General features: G+C 41.6%; 2 protein-coding genes across 2 annotated transcripts; both read left to right on the forward strand.

The window, feature by feature from the left end:
* Positions 1–1,344: 1,344 nt before the first annotated feature.
* On the forward strand, positions 1,345–3,744 carry LOC138085373 (protocadherin beta-10-like). Its single transcript, XM_068979711.1, has one exon. It carries the CDS (start codon positions 1,345–1,347, stop codon positions 3,742–3,744), a length of 2,400 nt encoding a protein of 799 aa, XP_068835812.1.
* Positions 3,745–11,710: 7,966 nt separating this feature from the next.
* On the forward strand, positions 11,711–14,287 carry LOC138085452 (protocadherin beta-12-like). Its single transcript, XM_068979844.1, has one exon. It carries the CDS (start codon positions 11,711–11,713, stop codon positions 14,108–14,110), a length of 2,400 nt encoding a protein of 799 aa, XP_068835945.1. The 3' UTR covers positions 14,111–14,287.
* Positions 14,288–22,975: the final 8,688 nt, after the last annotated feature.

Raw genomic sequence — 22,975 nt, forward strand, 5'->3', positions numbered from 1 at the left:
AAATTGCAAAGAATGAGTGAAAGAATACAATTTTTCAAATGGTAAGGCACTAAAATATTTCATGTCCTACTCACTAGAGTTTATTTATGCATGCCTCAATGATGATCAAGACATAGTTTCCATATTGAAGTTCCATTCCTTAACCAGGTTACATATTGAAGAAGGGACAGATTATTGGAAACAATATTTACAAGGCAATTAAACAGGTTTTTAGGGGAGCACAGAGAAGATATAGCCTTAAATGCTTCTTTCTAGATTATACAATAATGATTCTATTTGGGCAATGTAATTAAATTTGGAAGAAATTTGTTAAAGAAGGTGTGAAAATTTTCTTTTCTCAGTTTTTGGTGTTTCTAATGCTCAAGTTTTGGAAATGTAGAATCTGTTCCTTTGGTGATCTTGGAGGTCACTAGTTTTCCTTTGGATTCCTTGTATTACTTGGGAGAAGTGTCAGCAGTGAAAGGCTTAGAACTAAAATCTAGCACAATGGACAGATTTAACTGCTAGACACATTATTTTTTCAACTGATGATTTTTTTTTTCACCTGAAAAGGAGGCTCTTTTTAAAAATTTTATTATTATTATTTTACTTTACAATATTGTATTGGTTTTGCCATACATCAACATGAATCCGCCACGGGTGTACACGTGTTCCCAATCCTGAACCCCCCTCCCACCTCCCTCCCCATACCATCCCTCTGGGTCATCCCAGTGCACCAACCCCAAGCATCCTGTATCCTGCATCGAACCTAGACTGGCGATTCGTTTCTTACATGATATTATACATGTTTCAATGCCATTCTCCCAAATCATCCCACCCTCTCCCTCTCCCACAGAGTCCAAAAGACTGTTCTATATACATCTGTGCCTCTTTTGCGGTCTCGCATACAGGGTTATCATTGCCATCAACGGATGAATTTTTAACTTTCCCCATAAGCAGTGAAAAATTTCAACAAAGTGAACAGTTCCCTATCTTAACATTATTTTTAAATGATACAAAAGAGAAATAAACATTTAAATAACAAAGATACAAGCGCACAAATTGGGTACAACAATTTGAGTCTGTTGGAGGCCACGCGGTGGCGCTGCAGGCTAAAGAGACGGGGGTAAAAACCTGAACGAACTGAGAGTGCTGCGGTGAGTCACTGACATAAAACGGAAGATAGCGGCAGGTAGACCAGGGAGAAAAGCTATGTAGCAACCCAAGATTAGAAAAGGGGGTTATAAAACATACCCAGACCTTTGCTACTACACGGTGTAGATCTGCGGTTTGCGACTGCTGTTTATTTACAGTGGAATCGGTGATTGTTACCAATATTAATGAAAGAGGTGTTCAGAAGCAGCTATGGAGGCTAGACGATTTCCCTGCTCAAGACAAAGGCAAGTCCTGTTTCTTTTTCTGTTTGGGGGAGTATCCTTAGCAGGCTCTGGGTTTGGACGTTACTCGGTGACAGAGGAAACAGAGAGAGGATCCTTTGTAGTCAATATAGCTAAGGATCTGGGGCTGGGGGACAAGGAGTTGCTTGCAAGGGGAGCGCGGGTGGTCTCTGATGATAACAAACAACACTTGCTCCTGGACTCTCAAACTGGGGATTTGCTTACAAATGAAAAACTGGACCGGGAGAAGCTGTGTGGCTCCAGAGAACCCTGTATGCTGTATTTTCAAATTTTAATGGATAATCCCTTTCAGATTTACCGGATTGAGCTGAGGGTGAGGGACATAAATGATCATTCACCAGTTTTTCGAGACAAAGAGACAGTCTTAAAAATATTAGAAAATACAGCTGAAGGGACCTCATTTCAACTAGAAAGAGCACAAGATTCAGATGGAGGACTTAATGGTATCCAGAACTATACTATCAACCTCAACTCTTTTTTCCATATTAAAATTAGTGGCAGTGATGAAGGCATAATATATCCAGAGCTAGTACTGGACAGGGCGCTGGATCGGGAGAAACAGCAAGAGTTCAGCTTAACACTCACAGCGCTGGATGGTGGGTTGCCACCCAGGTCTGGAGCCACTAATATACACATTGTGATCCTGGATGTCAACGACAATGCCCCTCAGTTTTCGCAGGCAATCTATGAGACCCAGGCTCCGGAGAACAGCCCAGTAGGGTCCTTTATTGCTCAAGTCTCTGCAGGAGATGCAGACTCTGGAATAAATGCAGACACATCCTATTCATTTTTTGATGCTTCTGAAGATATTCTAACAACCTTTCATATCAATCCTTTTTCTGGAGAAATCATACTCAGACTGTTGCTTGATTATGAACTAGTAAAGTCTTACAAAATAAATATACAGGCAATCGACGGTGGGGGCCTTTCTTCAAAATGCTCAGTTTGGGTCGAGGTATTAGACACCAACGACAATGCCCCTGAACTGATCATATCATCACTTTCCAACCATGTGGTAGAGAACTCTCCTGAGACAGCATTGGCTGTTTTTAGGATTAAAGACAGAGATTCGGGAGAAAATGGAAAGACAGTTTGCTTCATTCCAGACCATCTGCCGTTTCTTCTGAAACCCTCTGTGGAGAATTTTTACATCCTAATGACAGAAGGGGCACTGGACAGAGAAAGCCAAGCGGAGTACAACATCACCATCACGGTCACAGACATGGGAACCCCCAGACTGAAAACCGAACACAACATAACCGTGCTGGTGTCCGACGTCAACGACAACGCCCCCGCCTTCACCCAGACCTCCTACACCCTGTGGGTCCGCGAGAACAACAGCCCCGCCCTGCACATCGGCAGCGTCAGCGCCACAGACACAGACGCGGGCGCCAACGCCCAGGTCACCTACTCGCTGCTGCCGTCCTCCGACTCACCCGTGCCCCTCGCCTCCCTCGTGTCCATCAACCCCGACAACGGCCACCTCTTCGCCCTCACGTCCCTGGACTACGAAGCCCTGCGAGCCTTCGAGTTCCACGTGGGCGCCACCGACCGCGGCTCGCCGGCACTCAGCAGCCAGGCGCTGGTGCGCGTGCTCGTGGCGGACGCCAACGACAACGCGCCCTTCGTGCTCTACCCGCTGCAGAACGCCTCGGCGCCCTGCACCGAGCTGGTGCCCAGGGCGGCCGAGCCGGGCTACCTGGTGACCAAGGTGGTGGCGGTGGACGGCGACGCGGGCCAGAACGCCTGGCTGTCGTACCAGCTGCTCAAGGCCACGGAGCCCGGGCTGTTCGGCGTGTGGGCGCACAACGGCGAGGTGCGCACGGCGCGGCTGCTGAGCGAGCGCGACGCGCCCAAGCAGCGGCTGGTGGTGCTGGTCAAAGACAACGGCGAGCCGCCGCTGTCGGCCAGCGTCACGCTGCACGTGCTGCTGGTGGACGGCTTCTCGCAGCCCTACCTGCCGCCCCCGGAAGCGGAAGCAGCGGCCGCGGCGCCGGCCGACCCGCTCACCGTCTACCTGGTGGTGGCCTTGGCGTCGGTGTCGTCGCTCTTCCTCTTCTCGGTGCTGGTGTTCGTGGCGGTGCGGCTGTGCAGGAGGGGCGGGGCGGGCTCGGCGGGTCGCTGCCCGGTGCCCGAGGGCCACTTCCCGGGCCACCTGGTGGACGTCAGCGGCACGGGGACCCTGTCGCAGAGCTACCAGTACGAGGTGTGTCTGATGGGAGGGACTGGGACGAATGAGTTCAAATTCTTGAAGCCGATTCTCCCCACTGTTCAGGCACAAGATCCTGGGAGAAACAGTGACGAAAATCCCACATTTCGCAATAGCGTTGGATTTAATATTCAGTAAAATTTTTTCTATGTGTTCACGTATTTTTGAAGTGTTATGAAACTATATCAATATTAGTTTAGTTTTATTACTCCAAGTTAAATTATTTTGCAACTTAAAGCCTTATTTTAAAGTACTATATGATCTTACAATATTATTTCATTCTTTTTTCCCCATTAAACAGGTTAGTTGTAATCAGTACCCCATCTAAATATTAGTTTGTATGTTTAGTTCCTTCAAAGTGTACAAGAGTTTAGTACTATTTTCATTCTAGAAAACAGGTTGATTTTTTTTCCTAGTACATTTCATAGACTGAATCTCATTATCTTATACACCTACATTACTTCCTTTACCTAAGAAGATGTACCTGCATGTCTTGACCTTACTAAAACATTTAATCATGATAAGAAACTGTATCATCTAGCTCTAAAGCATATTTTAAAAGAAATATTTCTCTATTATTCTGCTCATGATAAAATGAAACATCACTGGTAGGATTCCCTGGTGGTCCAGTGGTAAGGACCTAGAGCTTTCACTGTCTGCACCTGGGTTCTTCACTGGTCAGGGAACTAAGATCTGGGAAGCTGCCTGTGTAGCCAAAAACATTCCAAACAACTTAAATAAACAAACCAAAACCATGAAGCATCATTTTGTGAGCAACATTATAATATCCTTGTGTTCATATTAGAAGATTTAGCTTAGGGACCAGGGACTCCCTGGTGGCTCAGATGGTAAAGAGTCTGCCTACAATGCAGGAGCCCCGGGTTGGGAAGATCTCCTGGAGAAGCAAATGGCAACCCACTCCAGTATTCTTGCCTGGAAAATCCCATGTACAGAGGAGCCTAGTAGGCTTCAGTCCATGGGGTCACAAAGAGTCGGACACGACTGAGCGACTTCACTCACTCACTGTGTTCATATTATTTCATTTTCTTTAAATATGCTACTCTTTGTTAATATTTTCTAATGTTCACTTTTGCTGATATATAAAGCAGACTATGTCTTATAATTCAAACAAAATATAATAACCTGCATAAAAATGAATATAAATAAAAAACATTTTGAGAATCTGTATAAAGCTATTAGTGGACTGTTGCAAAGCTTTTCACTTTTCATTTTATTTTGTAAATATATTTTAATTATCTCAAATTTTTGAATAAAGATGAACTAAAAATCATAAGGAATGACAACAGATTCATCTCTAGCCCTCTTCTCTGTTTTCTGTAGCATTTATCTACATTTTCTGTTATGTGTTTATACTGCTTTGACGTTCAGTTTTATACTTTAATAACTTCTTCCTGTAATAAAGGACTTAACTTTCTTACCTTTTTATTTCTTAATTACTTGACTTCCTCCTTTCTTTCTTTTCTTATTGTAATATAGTTGATTGCAATATTATGTTAGTTTCAGGTGTACCATGTAGTGATTTGACATTTGCATACATTATGAAATGATTACCACAAGTCTAATAACCAGCTGTACCCATACAAGTTATTATAATATATTCCTTATGCTGTATATTACATTTCCATGTTTTTTGAAATTTTATAATTGTAGCTGTGTGCCTTTTAATCCCCATCACCTATTTCGTGCCCTCCTTGCCTTCCAATTAACAAACACACAAACATTGCACATTCCCTTTCTTCTATTCTCCCTGTCTTTGGTTTTCTTCTTCTCCTGCTTCTGCTTCCTCTTCTCCCCCTCCTCCTCCTTTTGGTTAAACTAATAGTTTTGGTTTATTTGCTAAGATTACTTCAAAGTACACATTACCATAGTATGATTACATTCCCTTTCTTTAAAATATCTTTCCTAGAGTTGATAATTATTTTTATTGGCACAATTTTCTATTTAATTCCATTGTTTTTCACATTATTTCTCCCTGAATATCATTATTTCCCCTTAAATTTAAAAAAGATCTCAGAAGCCTATCAGTTAAACTTATTTTCTGGAGATCTTTCACTCAAATTCCCTCCTATCTCTCGCCTTCATTTATACTATTTGCTCTATAGTTAGGACTTTAATATTTTCCTATGTTGGTCCCCTTTGATAAGAAACAGTATATAGTGGATCCTTGAGCAACAGGGTTTTGAACTTTGTGTCCACATATATGAGGATTTTTCTAACACATATACAGTTGAGCCTCCACTGACTGCACATCTGATGAGTCAACCCACTGCAGAATGCAAACTTAATACACAATCTTAGCTTGGCCGAATCCTCGGATGTGCAACCCTTGGATGGGCAGGGCCAACTATGGGATTTGAGCATCTGGGGAATTTGATATATGTGGGTCTTAGAACCAACCCCTCACAAATTCTAAGAGGCGACTTACTTAGCTGACACAGATCTCTCAATATCTTCATAAAAATAGATACAGAGGACTTAAAATTTTTGAGAACTTGCCTTGTGAAGGTATTTTGTTTTCATTTGATTGATAGTTTGGATATAAAATTCTAGGCTGAAAATAATTTTCCCTCAGATCTTGAAAACAGGATTCCTTTTAGTGATTGCATATAGAGTTGCTATTCAGAAGACTTTCCATTCTAATTCCTATCTCTTTTAACATCACCACATTTTTGCATGGTGGAAACACTGGAAACTATTTCTCCTATTCTGAAGATAAATCAGTGTCAGCTATTTATCTAGTCACATGTGTGTACTCTGTTAACATTTAAACTCTCACTTTTAGCTCTGAGAAATTTCCTTGTTCTATTTTCATCATAATTTCTCCTTTGAATTTTGTATCTTCTCACCATAATCTCATTAGTTAAATACTAGATATCCTGAATTGATTGACTGTCTCCCTCTAATTTTTTTCCACTTCTTTTCTTTTTACCTCTTGTTCTACTTTTTGGACAAAATATTTTATCATCCAAGCTTTATACTTTTAATTTTTGGCTGACAAATATTTATTTTTAAGAGCTCTTTTTAGTTCTCTTGAATCTTTTTCATAGCATCTGTTTTAGATTTATAATTGTAGTATCTTTTGTCATTTAGATGACCAGTAGGCACATGAAAAGATGCTCAACATCACTAACTATTAGAGAACTGCAAATCAAAACTGAGGTACCACCTAACAATGGTCAAAATGGCCATCATTAAAAAGTCTACAAAAAACAAGTGCTGGAGAAGGTATGGAGAAAAGGGAACTCTCCTACACTGTTGGTAGGAAGGTAAGTGGGTACAAACAGTATGGAAGTTCCTCAGAAAACTAAGAATAGAATTACCACTTGATCCAGCAATCCCACTCCTGGGAATATACCCAGAAAAAACTAAAATTCAGAAAGATACACGCACCCCCATGTACACAGCAGCACTATGCACAACAGCCAAAACATGGAAGCAACCTAAATGTCCATCAACATATGAATGAATAAATAAGAACTTAGTACATATATACAATGGAGTACCACTCTGCCATAAAAATGAACAAAATAATGCCATTTGTAGCAACATGGATGGAACTCGAGTATCATACTAAGTGAAGTAAGTCAGAAAGAGAAAGTGCAAATACCATATGAAATCTCTTATATGTGGAATCTAAAAGATGGCACAAATGAACCTACCAACAAAACAGAAACAGACTCATACGACATAGAGAACAGGGAGAAGGGGAGAGGGAGAGGGATGGACTGGGAATTTGGGGTTGGTAGATGCAAAGTATTACATTTAGAACGAATAAACAACAAGCTCCTAATGTATAGCAGAGGGAACTACATTGAATATCCTGTGATAGACCAAATGGAAAAGAACATTTTAAAAGTATGTATATATATATGAGTGTGTGTGTGTGTGTGTCTTTGTATAACTGAATTACTTTGCTGTACACCAGAGACTGGCACAACACTGTAAATCAACTATAATAAAAAATTATTGTCATCTACAATTCATCTTTTTAAATTACTAAATTCATTGTGCAGTAAAAACCATTTAACTACTTTTAAAATGAGAGTGAGTCATAGGGAAATTAAGAACTTGCCCAAGATTATATAGCTAGGAAGTAGCACTAAGCCTTAATCCATTCTTTATCTTACAAAAGAATACATACTTCATATGATTACTATTGTGATTAAATGTGTAAACACATGTGGCACTAGAATAATAGGCAGCACAGAATACTCAATAATTAGCTCTTATTAGATTTTACTACTGAGGATATGAATCAGATTTTTTATATTGAAATATAGTTGATTTACATTGCTCTGTTAATTTCTGCTATCCAACAAGTTAATCAAACATTTTAAAACACTTTCTTCCGTTTTCTCTATTTCTGTATCTATTTCCTCCTGTGACCCCCTTTTATGGTGGTGGTGGTGGTTTTGGCATTAATACTTTGTTGGTATTAATACTTCATGTCTTGTGGTCCATGGCTATCTTCTCATATTTAAGAATGATGAGAGATCAAGGTCCTGACAGTTAGCTCTTTGTGTCTGTGATAACGAGGTTATCAATGGCAGGACCTCACTCTAATGTAATCATTGTAAGATAAGAGTTATTAGCTTAGGAGATCCTCAAATACCAGTATGTTTAAGTTTCTGTTTGAGCCTTTCATATGCTCCAGGTTAGGATTCTGCAATATTTTCTGTGCAAGAGAGAGTTAGAGATACGCACCCTGCATATTCCAACTGGAGACTACTGCATGGAAAGGGACTAAATATCTCACCATTCAGGATGCAAAGTTTTGTTTGATTTCCCTATTTTGGGCTTCACCCCTCACACTTGCACTCTTAGCTCTGCCCAGGGTTTCCAAAGTTAGAGATGTTGTTTGGTCGCTAAGTTGTGTCCAACTCCTTTCCAACCCCATAGACTGTAGCCCACCAGGATCCTCTGTCCATGGGACTTCCCAGGCAAGAATTCTGGAGTGGGCTGCCGTTTCCTTTTTGGCCCTCAATGAACTTCTCTTTTTTCTTTTGGACTTCAGTCTTATACACTGGGTTCCTCTAAATCTTGTATCCAAATGGGATTATGTTGGACAAACAGGAACTTTTCTTTAGACATTTCTTGGAACTGATAACTGCTCTTTGATCTGATTTCTGTCATCAAAGTTATGTGTATACATTCTTGGTTTCTGTAAGTTCATATAATTTTTATTAACTACCATTTATTGGGTATTTAAAAGGAGTGAGCTGTGCAAAATCAAAGAATTACATGAAAGTACTCCATCACAATAAACTGTGGAAAATTCTTGAAGAGATAGGAATACCAGAACATCTGACCTGCCTCTTGAGAAACCTGTATGCAGGTCAGGAAGCAACAGTTAGAACTGGACATGGAAAAACAGAATGGTTCCAAATAGGAAAAGGAGTATGTCAAGGCTGTATATTGTCACCCTGCTTATTTAACTTATATGCACAGTACATCATGAGAAATGCTGGGCTGGAGGAAGCACAAGCTGGAATCAAGATTGCTGGGGGAAATATCCATAACCTCAGATATGCAGATGACACCACCCTTATGGCAGAAAGTGAAGAACTAAAGAGCCTCTTGATGAAAGTGAAGGAGGAGAGTGAAAAAGTTGGCTCAATGCTCAACATTCAGAAAACGAAGTTCATGGCATCTGGTCCCATCACTTCATGGGAAATAGATGGGGAAACAGTGGAAACAGTGTCAGACTTTATTTTGTTGGGCTCCAAAATCACTGCAGATGGTGACTGCAGCCATCAAATTAAAAGATACTTACTCTTTGGAAGGAAAGTTATGACCAACCTAGGTAGCATATTGAAAAGCAGAGACATTACTTTGCCAACAAAGGTCCATCTAGTCAAGGCTATGGTTTTTCCAGTAGTCATGTATGGATGTGAGAGTTGGACGGTGAAGAAAGCTGAGCACTGAAGAATTGATGCTTTTGAACTGTGGTGTTGGAGAAGACTCTTGAGAGTCACTTGGACTGCAAGAAGATCCAACCAGTCCATCCTAAAGGAGATCAGTCCCGGGTGTTCACTGGAAGGACTGATGCTGAAGTTGAAGCTCCAATACTATGGCCAACTCATGCGAAGAGTTGACTCATTGGAAAAGACTCTGATGCTGGGAGGGGTTGGGGGCAGGAGAAAAAGGGGACAACAGAGGATGAGATGGCTGGGTGGCATCACCGACTCAATGGACATGAGTCTGAGTGAACTCCGGGAGTTGGTGATGGACAGGGAGGCCTGGCGTGCTGCGATTCATGGGGTCTCAAAGAGTCGGACATGACTGAGCAACTGAACTGACTGACTGTAATATTGCTCTTCGAAATTTGGAAGGAATCAAACGAGGGTATTCTGTCTTCTCTGAGCATAGTAAATCTCACTCTAAATTCAAAAATAAAAATAGAAGTAGTGAGGATAACTGTGTGTAGTAAATCCATCTACTTTTCAATTTCTGCCCTTCTGTAGTGATTTATTTTTCAACCATGTGTCTAGCTTACATTTTTAAGAATATAATTGAACTTAACATTTTAAAAGTGAAAACTTCTTAAATCCCTCCTCCATCAATTTCTGAGCACACTCTTGAGACCTTCTATACTGGACATCACAGGTGAATTCTGTTCCAAACAATCTCCCTCACCATGTAGCAACCATGTACTTTGGCTAAAACTGAAACCACCAAAAGCTTAAGAGGTGATCCCAGAGAGGATTAAAGTAAAACAGAAGACAAAGATGAGTTCAGATTCTGAAACTAAAATCTCCACCTACAATTCTATTGTGGGCTTCCCTGGTGGATCAGCTGGTAAAGATTCTGCCTGCAATGCGGGAGACCTGGGTTAGATCCCTGGGTTGGGAAGATCCCCTGGAGAAGGGAACGGCTAGCCACTCCAATTCTGTTCTGGCCTGTACAGAATTCCATGGGCTGTATAGTCCATGGAGTCGCAGAGAGTTGGACACAACTGAGTGACTCACTTTCACTTTCATAATTTTATACCCCTGAAACAATGATCACCTCAGTAGCAGGTACATGATCTTGGTTAATCTGATCAGAATAACACTAAGTTTTTGTCCTACAACTGGGAAAGAGAATCTCTCTCACTCTGTCTTCCTGTGCTGAAAGAGACAGCAGATGACCATAACTATAGCTGGAGTAAATCTTGGGAAACTGAGGGAAGCCAGTTTTAGCAGTAAGCCTGTGTTAAATGAAACTAATATGTTTGTGTATTCTTTTATTTTTGGTAAATTATGAGAAACTAGAACTAAATTACGGATTTCCACAATATGTTCCACCCCAATCTCTTACTTCATTTTTCTCTTAGTTCACAGTTCACTACTATCAAGGAAATCTACAGAAGGCCTTCTGGTGCTATAAGAACTATCTATATATAGTTCTCTTTGTTCTACCTTATGGTTAATTCAGTTTCATATCCTTTGAGAGGACTTCTGAAATGTCTTGTGTACACTTTCCCTTTCCCTTACCACCTAAGGAAGACCAAGTAGTGCTGGAATTTTGTTCAGTTAAACAGTCACTTATACTCTCCTTGTTTCTGGTGCTGTTTTCTCAGAAAGATTACATGCTCCTGGGGGCCAGGAATCACATCTTACATTTCTGTATTCACCACAATTGTGTGGAGAGTGGGGAAGGATATTTAAATGCTTTTTAAACATGCTAATAACATCAAAAACCATAAACAGTATAGAATAACTCTTATGGATGATAGACTATATCTGTAATCACTTGAACACAATACATAAAAGAATATTTGCTTCTAGAGGATATTTATGTGAATGGAATTTAGGTAGCTTTCATCAAACTCTGAAAATCTGTGGAGACGCATGGTGGCGCTGCAGGATAACATCGCTGGGAGAGAAGAAACATTCTATACTGGATGATGTTCTGGACATTGTTATTCAGTGCAAAAAGAGCAGTAGGAAGACAGAACAAGGCTTCAAGTGGCAAACTAGAAGTTATTCAACAAGGTTAAAATCCTTAAGCCTTGGAAGAGTCGGTGGACATTATCAGAGGCACCTTACCCAGAAGTGGGAAGGGTGAAGCGATTCTGCAGGAATCCTTTGGGAAAGGAGCTATGGAGATTGGAGGGGCAGGCGTTCTGCAGATAAGGCAAGTCCTGCTTTTCTTTGTTTTGCTGGGGATGTCTCAAGCGGGCTCTGACTCTGGGCGCTTCTCAGTGGCAGAGGAAATGCAGAGTGGGAGCTTTGTAGGCAATCTGGCAAAAGACCTGGGGCTGGAAGTGGGTGAGCTATTCTCCAGAGGGGCTCAGGTGGTCTCTAATGATAACAAACAGCGATTGCAGCTGGACATAAATACAGGGGATTTGCTCTTAAGAGAAGCACTAGACCGGGAGGAGCTCTGTGGCTCCACCGAGCCCTGTGTGCTGCATTTCCAGATATTAATGAAAAGCCCCTTGGAGTTTTTACGGATTGAGCTCCAGGTCAAGGATATAAATGATCACTCTCCTGCCTTCTTAGAAAAAGAAATGGTCTTAGAAATCCCAGAGAATAGTCCTGTCGGTGCTGTGTTCTTACTAGAAAGTGCAAAGGATTTGGATGTAGGAATCAACGCTCTAAAAAACTACACAATAAGCCCCAACCCTCATTTCCACATTAAAATGAGAGTCAATCCGGATAACAGGAAATACCCAGAGTTAGTTCTGGATAAGGCGCTGGATTATGAAGAGCAGTCTGAACTCAATTTCATTCTCACCGCTCTGGATGGCGGGTCTCCACCTAAGTCCGGGAGTACCTTGGTCCGGGTGGTGGTCGTGGACAGTAATGACAACTCCCCTGAGTTTCAGCAGCCATTTTATGAGGTGAAGATTTCAGAAGATAGCATACTAGGCTCACCGGTTGTCACCGTCTCAGCTTGGGATTTAGATTCAGATAAAAACGGGGAAATATCATACATGTTTACCCATGCCTCAGAAGATATTCGCAAGACATTTGAAATTAACCAAAAGTCTGGAGAAGTGAGTTTAACGTCACCCTTGGATTTTGAAACAACTGAATCATATTCCATAATCATTCAAGCCACAGATGGGGGAGGCCTTTTTGGAAAATCAACACTCAGAATTCAGGTGATGGATGTGAATGACAATGCTCCTGAAGTGACTGTGTCATCAATTACCAGCCCAATCCCAGAAAATTCTCTGGAGATTGTGGTTATGGTTTTTAGTATCCGAGATAGAGACTCTGGGGAGAATGGGAGGATGACTTGTTCTGTTTCAGAAAACCTCCCGTTCGTGCTAAAATCATCAGTTGAGAATTACTACACGTTGGAAACGGAAAGAATGCTGGACAGAGAAAGGCAAGCGGAGTACAACATCACCATCACGGTCACTGACATGGGAACCCCCAGTCTGAAAACCGAACACAACATAACCGTGCTGGTGTCCGACGTCAACGACAACGCCCCCGCCTTCACCCAGACCTCCTACACCCTGTGGGTCCGCGAGAACAACAGCCCCGCCCTGCACATCGGCAGCGTCAGCGCCACAGACACAGACGCCGGCGCCAACGCCCAGGTCACCTACTCGCTGCTGCCGCCCCCCGACTCGCCCGTGCCCCTCGCCTCCCTCGTATCCATCAACCCCGACAACGGCCACCTCTTCGCCCTCACGTCCCTGGACTACGAGGCCCTGCGAGCCTTCGAGTTCCGCGTGGGCGCCACTGACCGCGGCTCGCCAGCACTCAGCAGCCAGGCGCTGGTGCGCGTGCTCGTGGCGGACGCCAACGACAACGCGCCCTTCGTGCTCTACCCGCTGCAGAACGCCTCGGCGCCCTGCACCGAGCTGGTGCCCAGGGCGGCCGAGCCGGGCTACCTGGTGACCAAGGTGGTGGCGGTGGACGGCGACGCGGGCCAGAACGCCTGGCTGTCGTACCAGCTGCTCAAGGCCACGGAGCCCGGGCTGTTCGGCGTGTGGGCGCACAACGGCGAGGTGCGCACGGCGCGGCTGCTGAGCGAGCGCGACGCGCCCAAGCAGCGGCTGGTGGTGCTGGTCAAGGACAACGGCGAGCCGCCGCTGTCGGCCAGCGTCACGCTGCACGTGCTGCTGGTGGACGGCTTCTCGCAGCCCTACCTGCCGCCCCCGGAAGCGGAAGCAGCGGCCGCGGCGCCGGCCGACCCGCTCACCGTCTACCTGGTGGTGGCCTTGGCGTCGGTGTCGTCGCTCTTCCTCTTCTCGGTGCTGGTGTTCGTGGCGGTGCGGCTGTGCAGGAGGGGCGGGGCGGGCTCGGCGGGTCGCTGCCCGGTGCCCGAGGGCCACTTCCCGGGCCACCTGGTGGACGTCAGCGGCACGGGGACCCTGTCGCAGAGCTACCAGTACGAGGTGTGTCTGATGGGAGGAACTGGGACGAATGAGTTCAAATTCTTGAAGCCGATTCTCCCCAATCTCCCGACCCAACGCCCTGGGAAAGAAATAGAGGAAAATCATACTTCCTACAATAGCCTTGGGTTCAATATTCAGTGACCATAATTAAGTTTTATATCTAATATATATGTTGTTTTGTGCCGCTTCTACACCATTGTTATTTCCCCCCAAATATGTATTTGAAATTGCACTGTTACTTTTATATCTTCGCATGTTGTACCCATCTTCTAAGTGAATGCTTTTTTTTTGGTGGTTGTAATTATTACAAATAGTAATTTATTCTCTAACCAAGGAGGTCTTAATTCATAATTAATTCATAGTTAATTAATTTGCCTTACACCAAGTTACTTTTTTCTCATGGCTCCCTCTTCAGTTGAACCTTCACTCACAATTATGCTTTTGATAAAATAAAGCAGACCACTTTCAAAGTATTTCAAGTGTTCAAGCATTTCTTCATTTTTTGTGGTTTTTCTAATGGTTTAATATTGGTTGCTATTCAGAAATGTCATTTTTCTTTAAAGTCATCACTCTTTTTAATTTTTTTAAACATTTATTACTGCTGAAAATATACCTGAAAATAATTTCCTTTGATAAACATAATCACCTTGTAGGAAAGGGCCAGAAGGCAATTTTCCTAGTGTCTCTCCCTTATTGATCCTGGAGGGTTATTATGAAGACATATTAATATTGTGACCACCCACATAATCTTGGAATATAAAGTTTTTATTTTCCAGTTGTCTCACTAATGTTACAAAGGTATAATGCAATCTAGTAGAATGCAGGCTCCTGAACCATAATTTGTTTACAATGGCAACCCACTCCAGTACTCTTGCCTGGAAAATCCCATGGACGAAGGAGCCTGGTAGGCTGCAGTCCATGGGGTCGCTAAGAGTCCGGCACGACTGAGCGACGTTACTTTCACTTTTCACTTTAATGCATTGGAGAAGGAAATGGCAACCCACTCCAGTATTCTTGCCTGGAGAATCCCAGGGACGGGGGAGCCTGGTGGGCTGCCATCTATGCGGTTGCACAGAGTTGGACCGACTGAAGCAACTTAGCAGCAGCAGCAGCATAGTGGACTTGTGTACTAAAGTGTATAATCTTTTGCCTCCTGTGCTCTCCCAGAATATATATACACTTGGAACTAATTTTCAAATTTTGAAATAGCCAATAGAAAAATTATATAACATACAAACACAATAGAAATGTTTTGTAAACACTACTTAGCTTTTTTGTGATGCAATTTGAAATTGCCTATATTATTCCATTCAATTTAATTTTCAAATGTCATGATCTACTAAACTGATTTCATGACTTACTAATGTGTAGCAATCCAAAGTTTCAAAACCACTTTTCTCAGATATTTGTAGAGTACTGAAAAGTATGAAAAGATAATCCTTTAACATTCTAATTTTAAAACTTTTAAAGCCATTGTAGGAGGAAGTTTTGTTTCATGCTGTACAAGCTCTAACCAACCACTTTTGCTTTGAGTGACCTGACTGTATCATAGAAGAGAAAGCCTTCATTGTTGGGGGAGGATATTTCCAAGAATTTCATCAAAAAGTCTTAAAGTCTATATGCTGTGGAAGGAAAGTATAGATGAGCAAAATGAGTAGGGATATAGAGGGAAAGGAAATGTGTTCACGAGAGAGAGAGAGTAGGTATGAGAAAGAGGACATGCATGAGGGTAAAATGATTGTTTTTATTCCTGAGGTGGGGCCACAGACTAGAGTCAATGCCAGGAACTGCCTCTTGAAGATATTCTAATCTTAACATTGTAGAGGGGCTGGGTATTAGTTAATAATGCCTGGAAGTACAATCTCTTGCTCTAGCATATCCAAAATAACCTAATGTTTACACTTCTTGAATGCTAAAATTTCACTGCCAGTTCTTTTGAAGTGTATGAACTGATTGATGACGCTTTGAATTTAAGAAAAATGGAGGGAACAAAAGTTTCTCCATGCAGGCTAACTAAATTCTAATTTTCTATTTTCAGAAGTGGAAAGAAAGAGAAAGTGAAAGTGAAGTTGCTCAGTGTGTCCAACTCTTTGCCACCCCGTGAACTGTATCCTACCAGGCTCCTCCATTCTTGGGATTCTCCAGGCAAGAATACTGGAGTGGGTTGCCATTTCCTTCTCCAGGGGAACTTCCCGACCCCGGGATCAAACCCAAGTCTCCTGCATTGCTGGCAGACGCTTTAACTTCTGAGCCACCATGGAAGCCCTCAGAAGTGGAACTAGGAATAAATGAAAGCTTCTTTACATAGAGAACAAAAATTCATATTAATAAATCAAAGTATTAAGGTTACCTCCTATCTTTACTATACTTAGTGGGGAAAAGATGGATGACCACTAGCATAAAGAGATATATGATGATATAGCTGTCAAAAATGAAGGTGGGAGTGTTCTAGTAGCTTGTTTCCCCAGTAAGCTTGGCCTCTCACATTTATAATAGGGGAAGGGGAAAGACCAATTTAAACAACTCAGGCAGAAAATTTAACAGGTGCAACAGCAGAGAAAAGCCTGTTGCTTCGGGTTTTTCCACCTATCTGAAGAGGAAGACTTGTCTATTTATGGAAAGAACTGTTTCCTGACTCTAATGGAGAATGGTGAGGCCTTTGGAGCTCAGATACAAGTAAACGAACCAGTTCTCTTCAAATGTATTGTTAAAAACAAATTTTGCTCTTATGCCTCAAATAATTTACAGTTAAATTTAAACCAGTGCATAGGATTTCAACTATATCAGCCAATTTTATATTAAAGGACTATAGGTTGTCAATGGGAAGAGGTCACTTACAAAATGGAGATGTAAGAAACTGCTCAGCTTCCCAGAGTTGATTTTCTTAAAAACCCTCGCCAATAAGAACAAAACAACAGTTTAGGTTGGAATTTGCCAAGAGTATGGGAAAGAAAGGGGCTTCCCAGGTGGCTCAGTGGTGAAGAATCCACCTGCCAATGCAGGAGCTGCAGGAGCCACAAGAGACGTGGGTTCCATCCCTGGGTCAGGAATATCCCCTGGAGAAAGTAATGGCAACCCACTCCATATTCTTGTTGGAATAATCCCATGGACAGAGAAGCCTGGTGGGCTACAGTCCATGAAGTTGAAAAGAGTTGGACGTGACTGAGCACGCATCCACTGGTTAATCTAACATGGCCTCTCAGTACCTTGGCCCCATGCTGTACTTTCTCACTACCCAGGATTATTCTATGAAATACGATTTCAGATCTCTCCCTCTAAGAATACCTTCTATGAGAACCTTCTATGCCTTTAGCCCTCTGATCTAGCTACTCCTGTCACATCTTGTCTTTGACCTTGTCCCATAATGCTGCTACTACCTATCAACCCCCTCCTGTTTTAACTTCCTTCCCATCAGCTGACTCCCATTTCACCACTACCAACCACTCTCATGCTCATATTCTCAATTCTCTTTTTCAATTTTCCTTCACTCTAGGATTTCCTTTACCTCCTGATGAAACACCACATTAGATATTTTTATCTAAATTATTCAATAAAAATTATCTTTTCTCTTATACCTGGGATGCTGCACTCTATAAAACAAAGCTTAGAAAATAATCAGTACTATCACCACTAAGGTTATCAATTTCAAAATTAATTGGGCTTTCAAGATCAAGAAATCTTTTTATATTTGCCTAAGTAGCATTCACTCTCCACTTTCACTTTCATCAAGAGGCTCTTTAGTTCCTCTTCACTTTCTGCCATAAGGGTGGTGTCATCTGCATATCTGAGGTTATTGATATTTCTCCCAGAAATCTTGATTCTAGCTTGTGCTTCTTCCAGCCCAGCGTTTCTCATGATGTACTCTGCATAGAAGTTAAATAAGCAGGGTAACAATATACAGCCTTGAGATACTCCTTTTCCTATTTGGAACCATTCTGTTTTTCCATGTCCAGTTCTATCTGTTGCTTCCTGACCTGCATATAGGTTTCTCAAGAGGCAGGTCAGGTGGTCTGGTATTCCCATCTCTCAGAATTTTCCACAGTTTATTGTGATCTACACAGTCAAAGGCTTTGGCATAGTCAATAAAGCAGAAATAGATGTTTTTCTGGAACACCCTTGCTTTTTTGATGATCCAGTGGATGTTGGCAATTTGATCTCTGGTTCCCCTACCTTTTCTAAAACCAGCTTGAACATCTGGAAGTTCATGGTTCATGTATTGCTGAAGCCTGGTTTGGAGAATTTTGAGCATTACTTTACTGGTGTGTGAGATGAGTGCAATTGTGCGGTAGTTTGAGCATTCTTTGGCATTGCCTTTCTTTGGGATTGGAATGAAGACTGACCTTTTCCAGTCCTGTGGCCACTGCTCAGTTTTCCAAAGTTTCTGGCGTATTGAGTGCAGCACTTTCACAGCTCAACATTCAGAAAAAGAAGATCATGGCATCCGGTCCCATCACTTCATGGGAAATAGATGGGGAAACAGTGGAAACAGTGTCAGACTTTATTTTTTGGGGCTCCAAAATCACTGCAGATGGTGACTGCAGCCATGAAATTAAAAGATGTTTACTCCTTGGAAGAAAAGTTATGACCAACCTAGACAGCATATTCAAAAGCAGAGACATTACTTTGCCAACAAAGGTCTGTCTAGTCAAGGCTATCGTTTTTCCTGTGGTCATGTATGGATGTGAGAGTTGGACTGTGAAGAAAGCTGAGCGCCGAAGAATTGATGCTTTTGAACTGTGTTGTTGGAGAAGACTCTTGAGATTCCCTTGGACTGCAAGGAGATCCAACCAATCCATTCTGAAGATCAGCCCTGGGATTTCTTTGGAGGGAATTGCTGCTGAAGCTGAAACTCCAGTACTTTGGCCACCTCATGCGAAGAGTTGACTCATTGGAAAAGACTCTGATGCTGGGAGAGATTGGGAGCAGGAGGACAGAGGATGAGATGGCTGGATGGCATCACTGACTCGATGGACGTGAGTCTAAGTGAACTCCGGGAGTTAGTGATGGACAGGGAGGCCTGGTGTGCTGTGATCCATGGAGTTGCAAAGAGTCAGACACGACTGAGCGACTGAACTGAACTGCACTGAAGTAGCATTCTCTTTTACTCTTCATAGCAACTTCATATCTACTTATCTTAAACTTCTTACCCTACTACTTACATACTGCTTTTTGGCAGATGAACTTGCTTAATATCTTAAAGAGAAAACAAAATCCATCAGATGGGAATTATCTTAATTTCCTATCCCCAAACCTATACTCTTGATAGCATATGTACTTGTAATTTCCTCTGCTGAGTTCCCTTCCACTTAAGTCCAACTCCTTCATATTTGCTGAATCCTGTCTTTGACAACCTTCTAGGGGCTTAACACTGATAATATCCTTTCTTGTATATTTTAATTTTCTCTTTCTCTACTCAGTACTACAAATCAGCGTTTTAAAAACATTTCTCTAGGATTAAAAAACCCTCTTGAGTCTAAATTCTCCTCCAGATACAAATATACTTTTTTCTTTTGCAGCTAAATTTCTCAAAAGGGGACTTCCATTTTTACTTCCTTATCCCTCTTGCTTTTCAACCCAGTGCAGTCCGTATTGAAAACTGCTATTGTAAAGCTGATCAAAGATTTCTGTGTAAGTTTTTAAGATTACACTGCTGAAATAGAGTAGTACAATTATGCAATGGCTTATAAAATATGTGTCTCTTGTAACAGCCACAATGGGTAAATGATTGCACAGACAGGGCAGCTTTGCTCTTCATGGTCCTTCTGGAACCAAAATTTGTTCCAAGTAATTCCTCTTGCATCCCCTATTGCAATGTCATAATCTATATGACTGTAGCTGGGTCACTGCCACATCTGGGTTCTAGTTGACTAGGAGGGAAAAGATAATCCAGATGTGGCAGACCCAGGAGTGGCAAATGAAAGTTCTATTCACAATGTGTGAGAACTTAGCCACACCTAACTACAGGCGAGGTGGAGTCACTATGTGCTTGGATACAGTTCTATTACTATAAAGAAAAAGGGAACAGATTTTGGCAGACATCTAACAGAATCCTCCACAATGACCACTTCCTTAAATCCAGTGGACCATTTTAATATTTTCTTTAGTTTTCTGAAGCATTTGCTACTGTCAATCTTCCTCATAGTTTTGAAATGCTATATGCTTTTGGTTTCATAATTCTGAACTCTGAGCTTTCCTCATCTTTTTAAAAAAATACTTCCTTACCTCATCTCTAAATGAAGATATTTCTCAGAATTCTATGCTAAATCTATTCTTGTTTGACACATTTTCGCTTGGTTTACATGGAGATCTCACAGTTTCAAACCCAGGCATACCTCATTTTACTGCACTTTGCAGAGATTGTGTATTTTTACAAATATAAAGTTTGTGGCAACCCTGCAACAAGCATACCTACCGATGTCATTTTTCCAACAGCATTTGCTCACTTTATGTCTCTGTGTAACATTTTGGTAATTCAGTATTTCAAACTTTTCATTTTAACTATATTTGTGATAATAAAACAAAATATAACGGTAATCTGTGATCAGTGATTTTTTTTTTTGATCAGTGACCTTTGATGTTACTGTTGTAATCATTTGGGGGAGCACCATGAACTGTACCCATATAAGACAATGAACTTAACAGATAAATGTTGTGACTGCTCTACCAACTGGCTGTTCCCCATCTTTCTCCCTCTCCTTGGACCTCCCTATTCCCTGAGACATAACAATATTGAAAATAGGCCAATTAATAATCCTACAATTTGCCTTAAGTGTTCAAGTGAAGGGAAGAGTCACATATGTCATTTTAAATCAAAAGTTAGAAATTATTAAACTTGGTGAAGAAGGCATGCTGAAAGACAAGAAAGGCTAAAAGGCCTCTTGCACCAAAGACCCAGGTGTGAATGCAAAGACCAAATTCTCTCTTTTTCTTTCTCTTTTTTAAAATTAATTTATTTGGCTGCTCCAGGTCTTAGTTGCAGCATGAGGGATCTTCGATCTTTGTTGCAGCTAGTGAACTCAGTTGTGGCATGTGGGATCTAGCTCCCTGACCAAGGATCAAACCCATGTCCCCTGCATTGTGAGTACAGAGTCTTAGCCACTGGACCACCAGGGAAATCCTCCAAGGATAAGTTCTTGAAGGAAATTAAAATCCAGAGAATACACAAATGATAAGAAAGTGATACAGTCTCATTGCTGACGTGGAGAAACTTTTAGTGACCTGCATAGAAGATCAAACCAGAAATATAACATTGCTTTAAGCCAAAGTTTAATACAGAATAAGGCTTCAACTCTTCAATTCTATGAAAGCTGAGGGAAATGAGTAAGTAATAGAAGAAAAATTTGAAGCTAGAAGAGGTTGGTTCATGAGATTTAAGGAAAGAAGGTGTCTCTAGGACATGAAAGTGCAAGGTGAAGCAGAAAGTTCTGATGCAGAAGTTACAGCAAGTTATCCAAATGATCTGCTAAGATAATTCATGAAGCTGACTATACCATCACAGCTTTTCAATGTCGATGACATGGTCTTACACTGGAAGAAAAGTCATATAGGATTTTCACAACAGGAGAGAAGTAATGCCTCACTTCAAAATTTTAAAGGACAGCTGATTCTTTTGTTATGGTCTAACACAGCTGGTAACTTTTTAGTTGAAACCAATGTTTATTGACCGTTCCAAAGACCCTAGGACCCTTAAGAATTAATGCAAAACCTATTCTGCATGTGCTCTTTAAATGGAACAACAAAGCCTGGATAACAGCACACCTGTTTACAGCATGTTTTACTGAGTATTTTAAACGCACTGGCGAGCCCTAGTGCTGGAGATGTACAAGCAGAATAGTGTTGTTTTCATGCCTGCACACAACATCTGTTCTGCACCCCATGAATCAAGGAGTCATTTTGACTTTCAAGTCTTAACTATTTAAGAAATACATTTCATAAATCTTTGGCTGCCACAGATGGTGATTTCTCTAATGGATGTGGGCAAAGGAAATTGAAAACCTTTTGAAAAAGATTCACCATTCTGGATGCCATCAGAAATACATGATTCATGGGGAGCAATCAAAATATCAATATTAACAGGAGTTTGGAAGAAGTTTATTTCAAACCTTGTGACTCAGGGGTTCAAACTTCAGTGGAGGAAGAAACTTCAGATGTGGTGGAAATAGCAAAAGAACTAGAATTAGAAATGGACCCTGAAGATGTGACTGAACTGCTGAAATCTCATGATGAAACTTTCTCATGGATGAGGAGTTGCTTCTTATGGATGTCCAAAGAAAGTGGTTTCTTGAGATGGAATCTACGGGTGAAAATGCTGTGAAGGTTACTGAAATGACAACAAAGGACTTAGAATATGACAAACTTAGTTGATAAAGTAGCAGCAGGGTTTAAGAGAATAAACTCCAATTTTGAAAGAAGTTCTACTATGGGTAAAATGCTCTCAAACAGCACTGTGGGCTTTGTTTATGAAACGAAGACTCCATTGATGCAGCAAACTTCATTGTTGCCTTAAGAAATTTCCACAGCTACTCCAACATGTAGCAATCATTCTGATCAGTCAGCAGCCATATAACTGGAGTGTAACTGCTTTACGATGTGTTAATTTTGCATGAATCAGGTATATGTACACACATATCCCCTCCCTCTTGAGCATCCTTGCTACCTTTCCTCCTCCCTCCTCTTTAGGTCATTACAGAGCACTGAGCTGAGCTTCCTGTGCTATACAGCACCTTCCCACTAGCAATGTATTTCACACATGGTAGCATATATATGCTATCATAATTTCATGCAGCCATGAAATTAAAAGATGCTTGCTCCTTGGAAGAAAAGCTATTACCAACCTAGACAGCATATTAAAAACCCAAGACATTACTTTGCCAACAAAAGTCCGTCTAGTCAAAGCTATGGTTTTTCCAGTAGTCATGTATGGATGTGAGAGATGGACCATAAAGAAAGATAAGCACTAAAGAATTTATGCTTTTTAACTGTGGTGTTGGAGAAAACTCTTGAGAG

This window comes from Capricornis sumatraensis, chromosome 9, assembly GCF_032405125.1.
Source record: "Capricornis sumatraensis isolate serow.1 chromosome 9, serow.2, whole genome shotgun sequence".
NCBI lineage: Eukaryota > Metazoa > Chordata > Mammalia > Artiodactyla > Bovidae > Capricornis > Capricornis sumatraensis.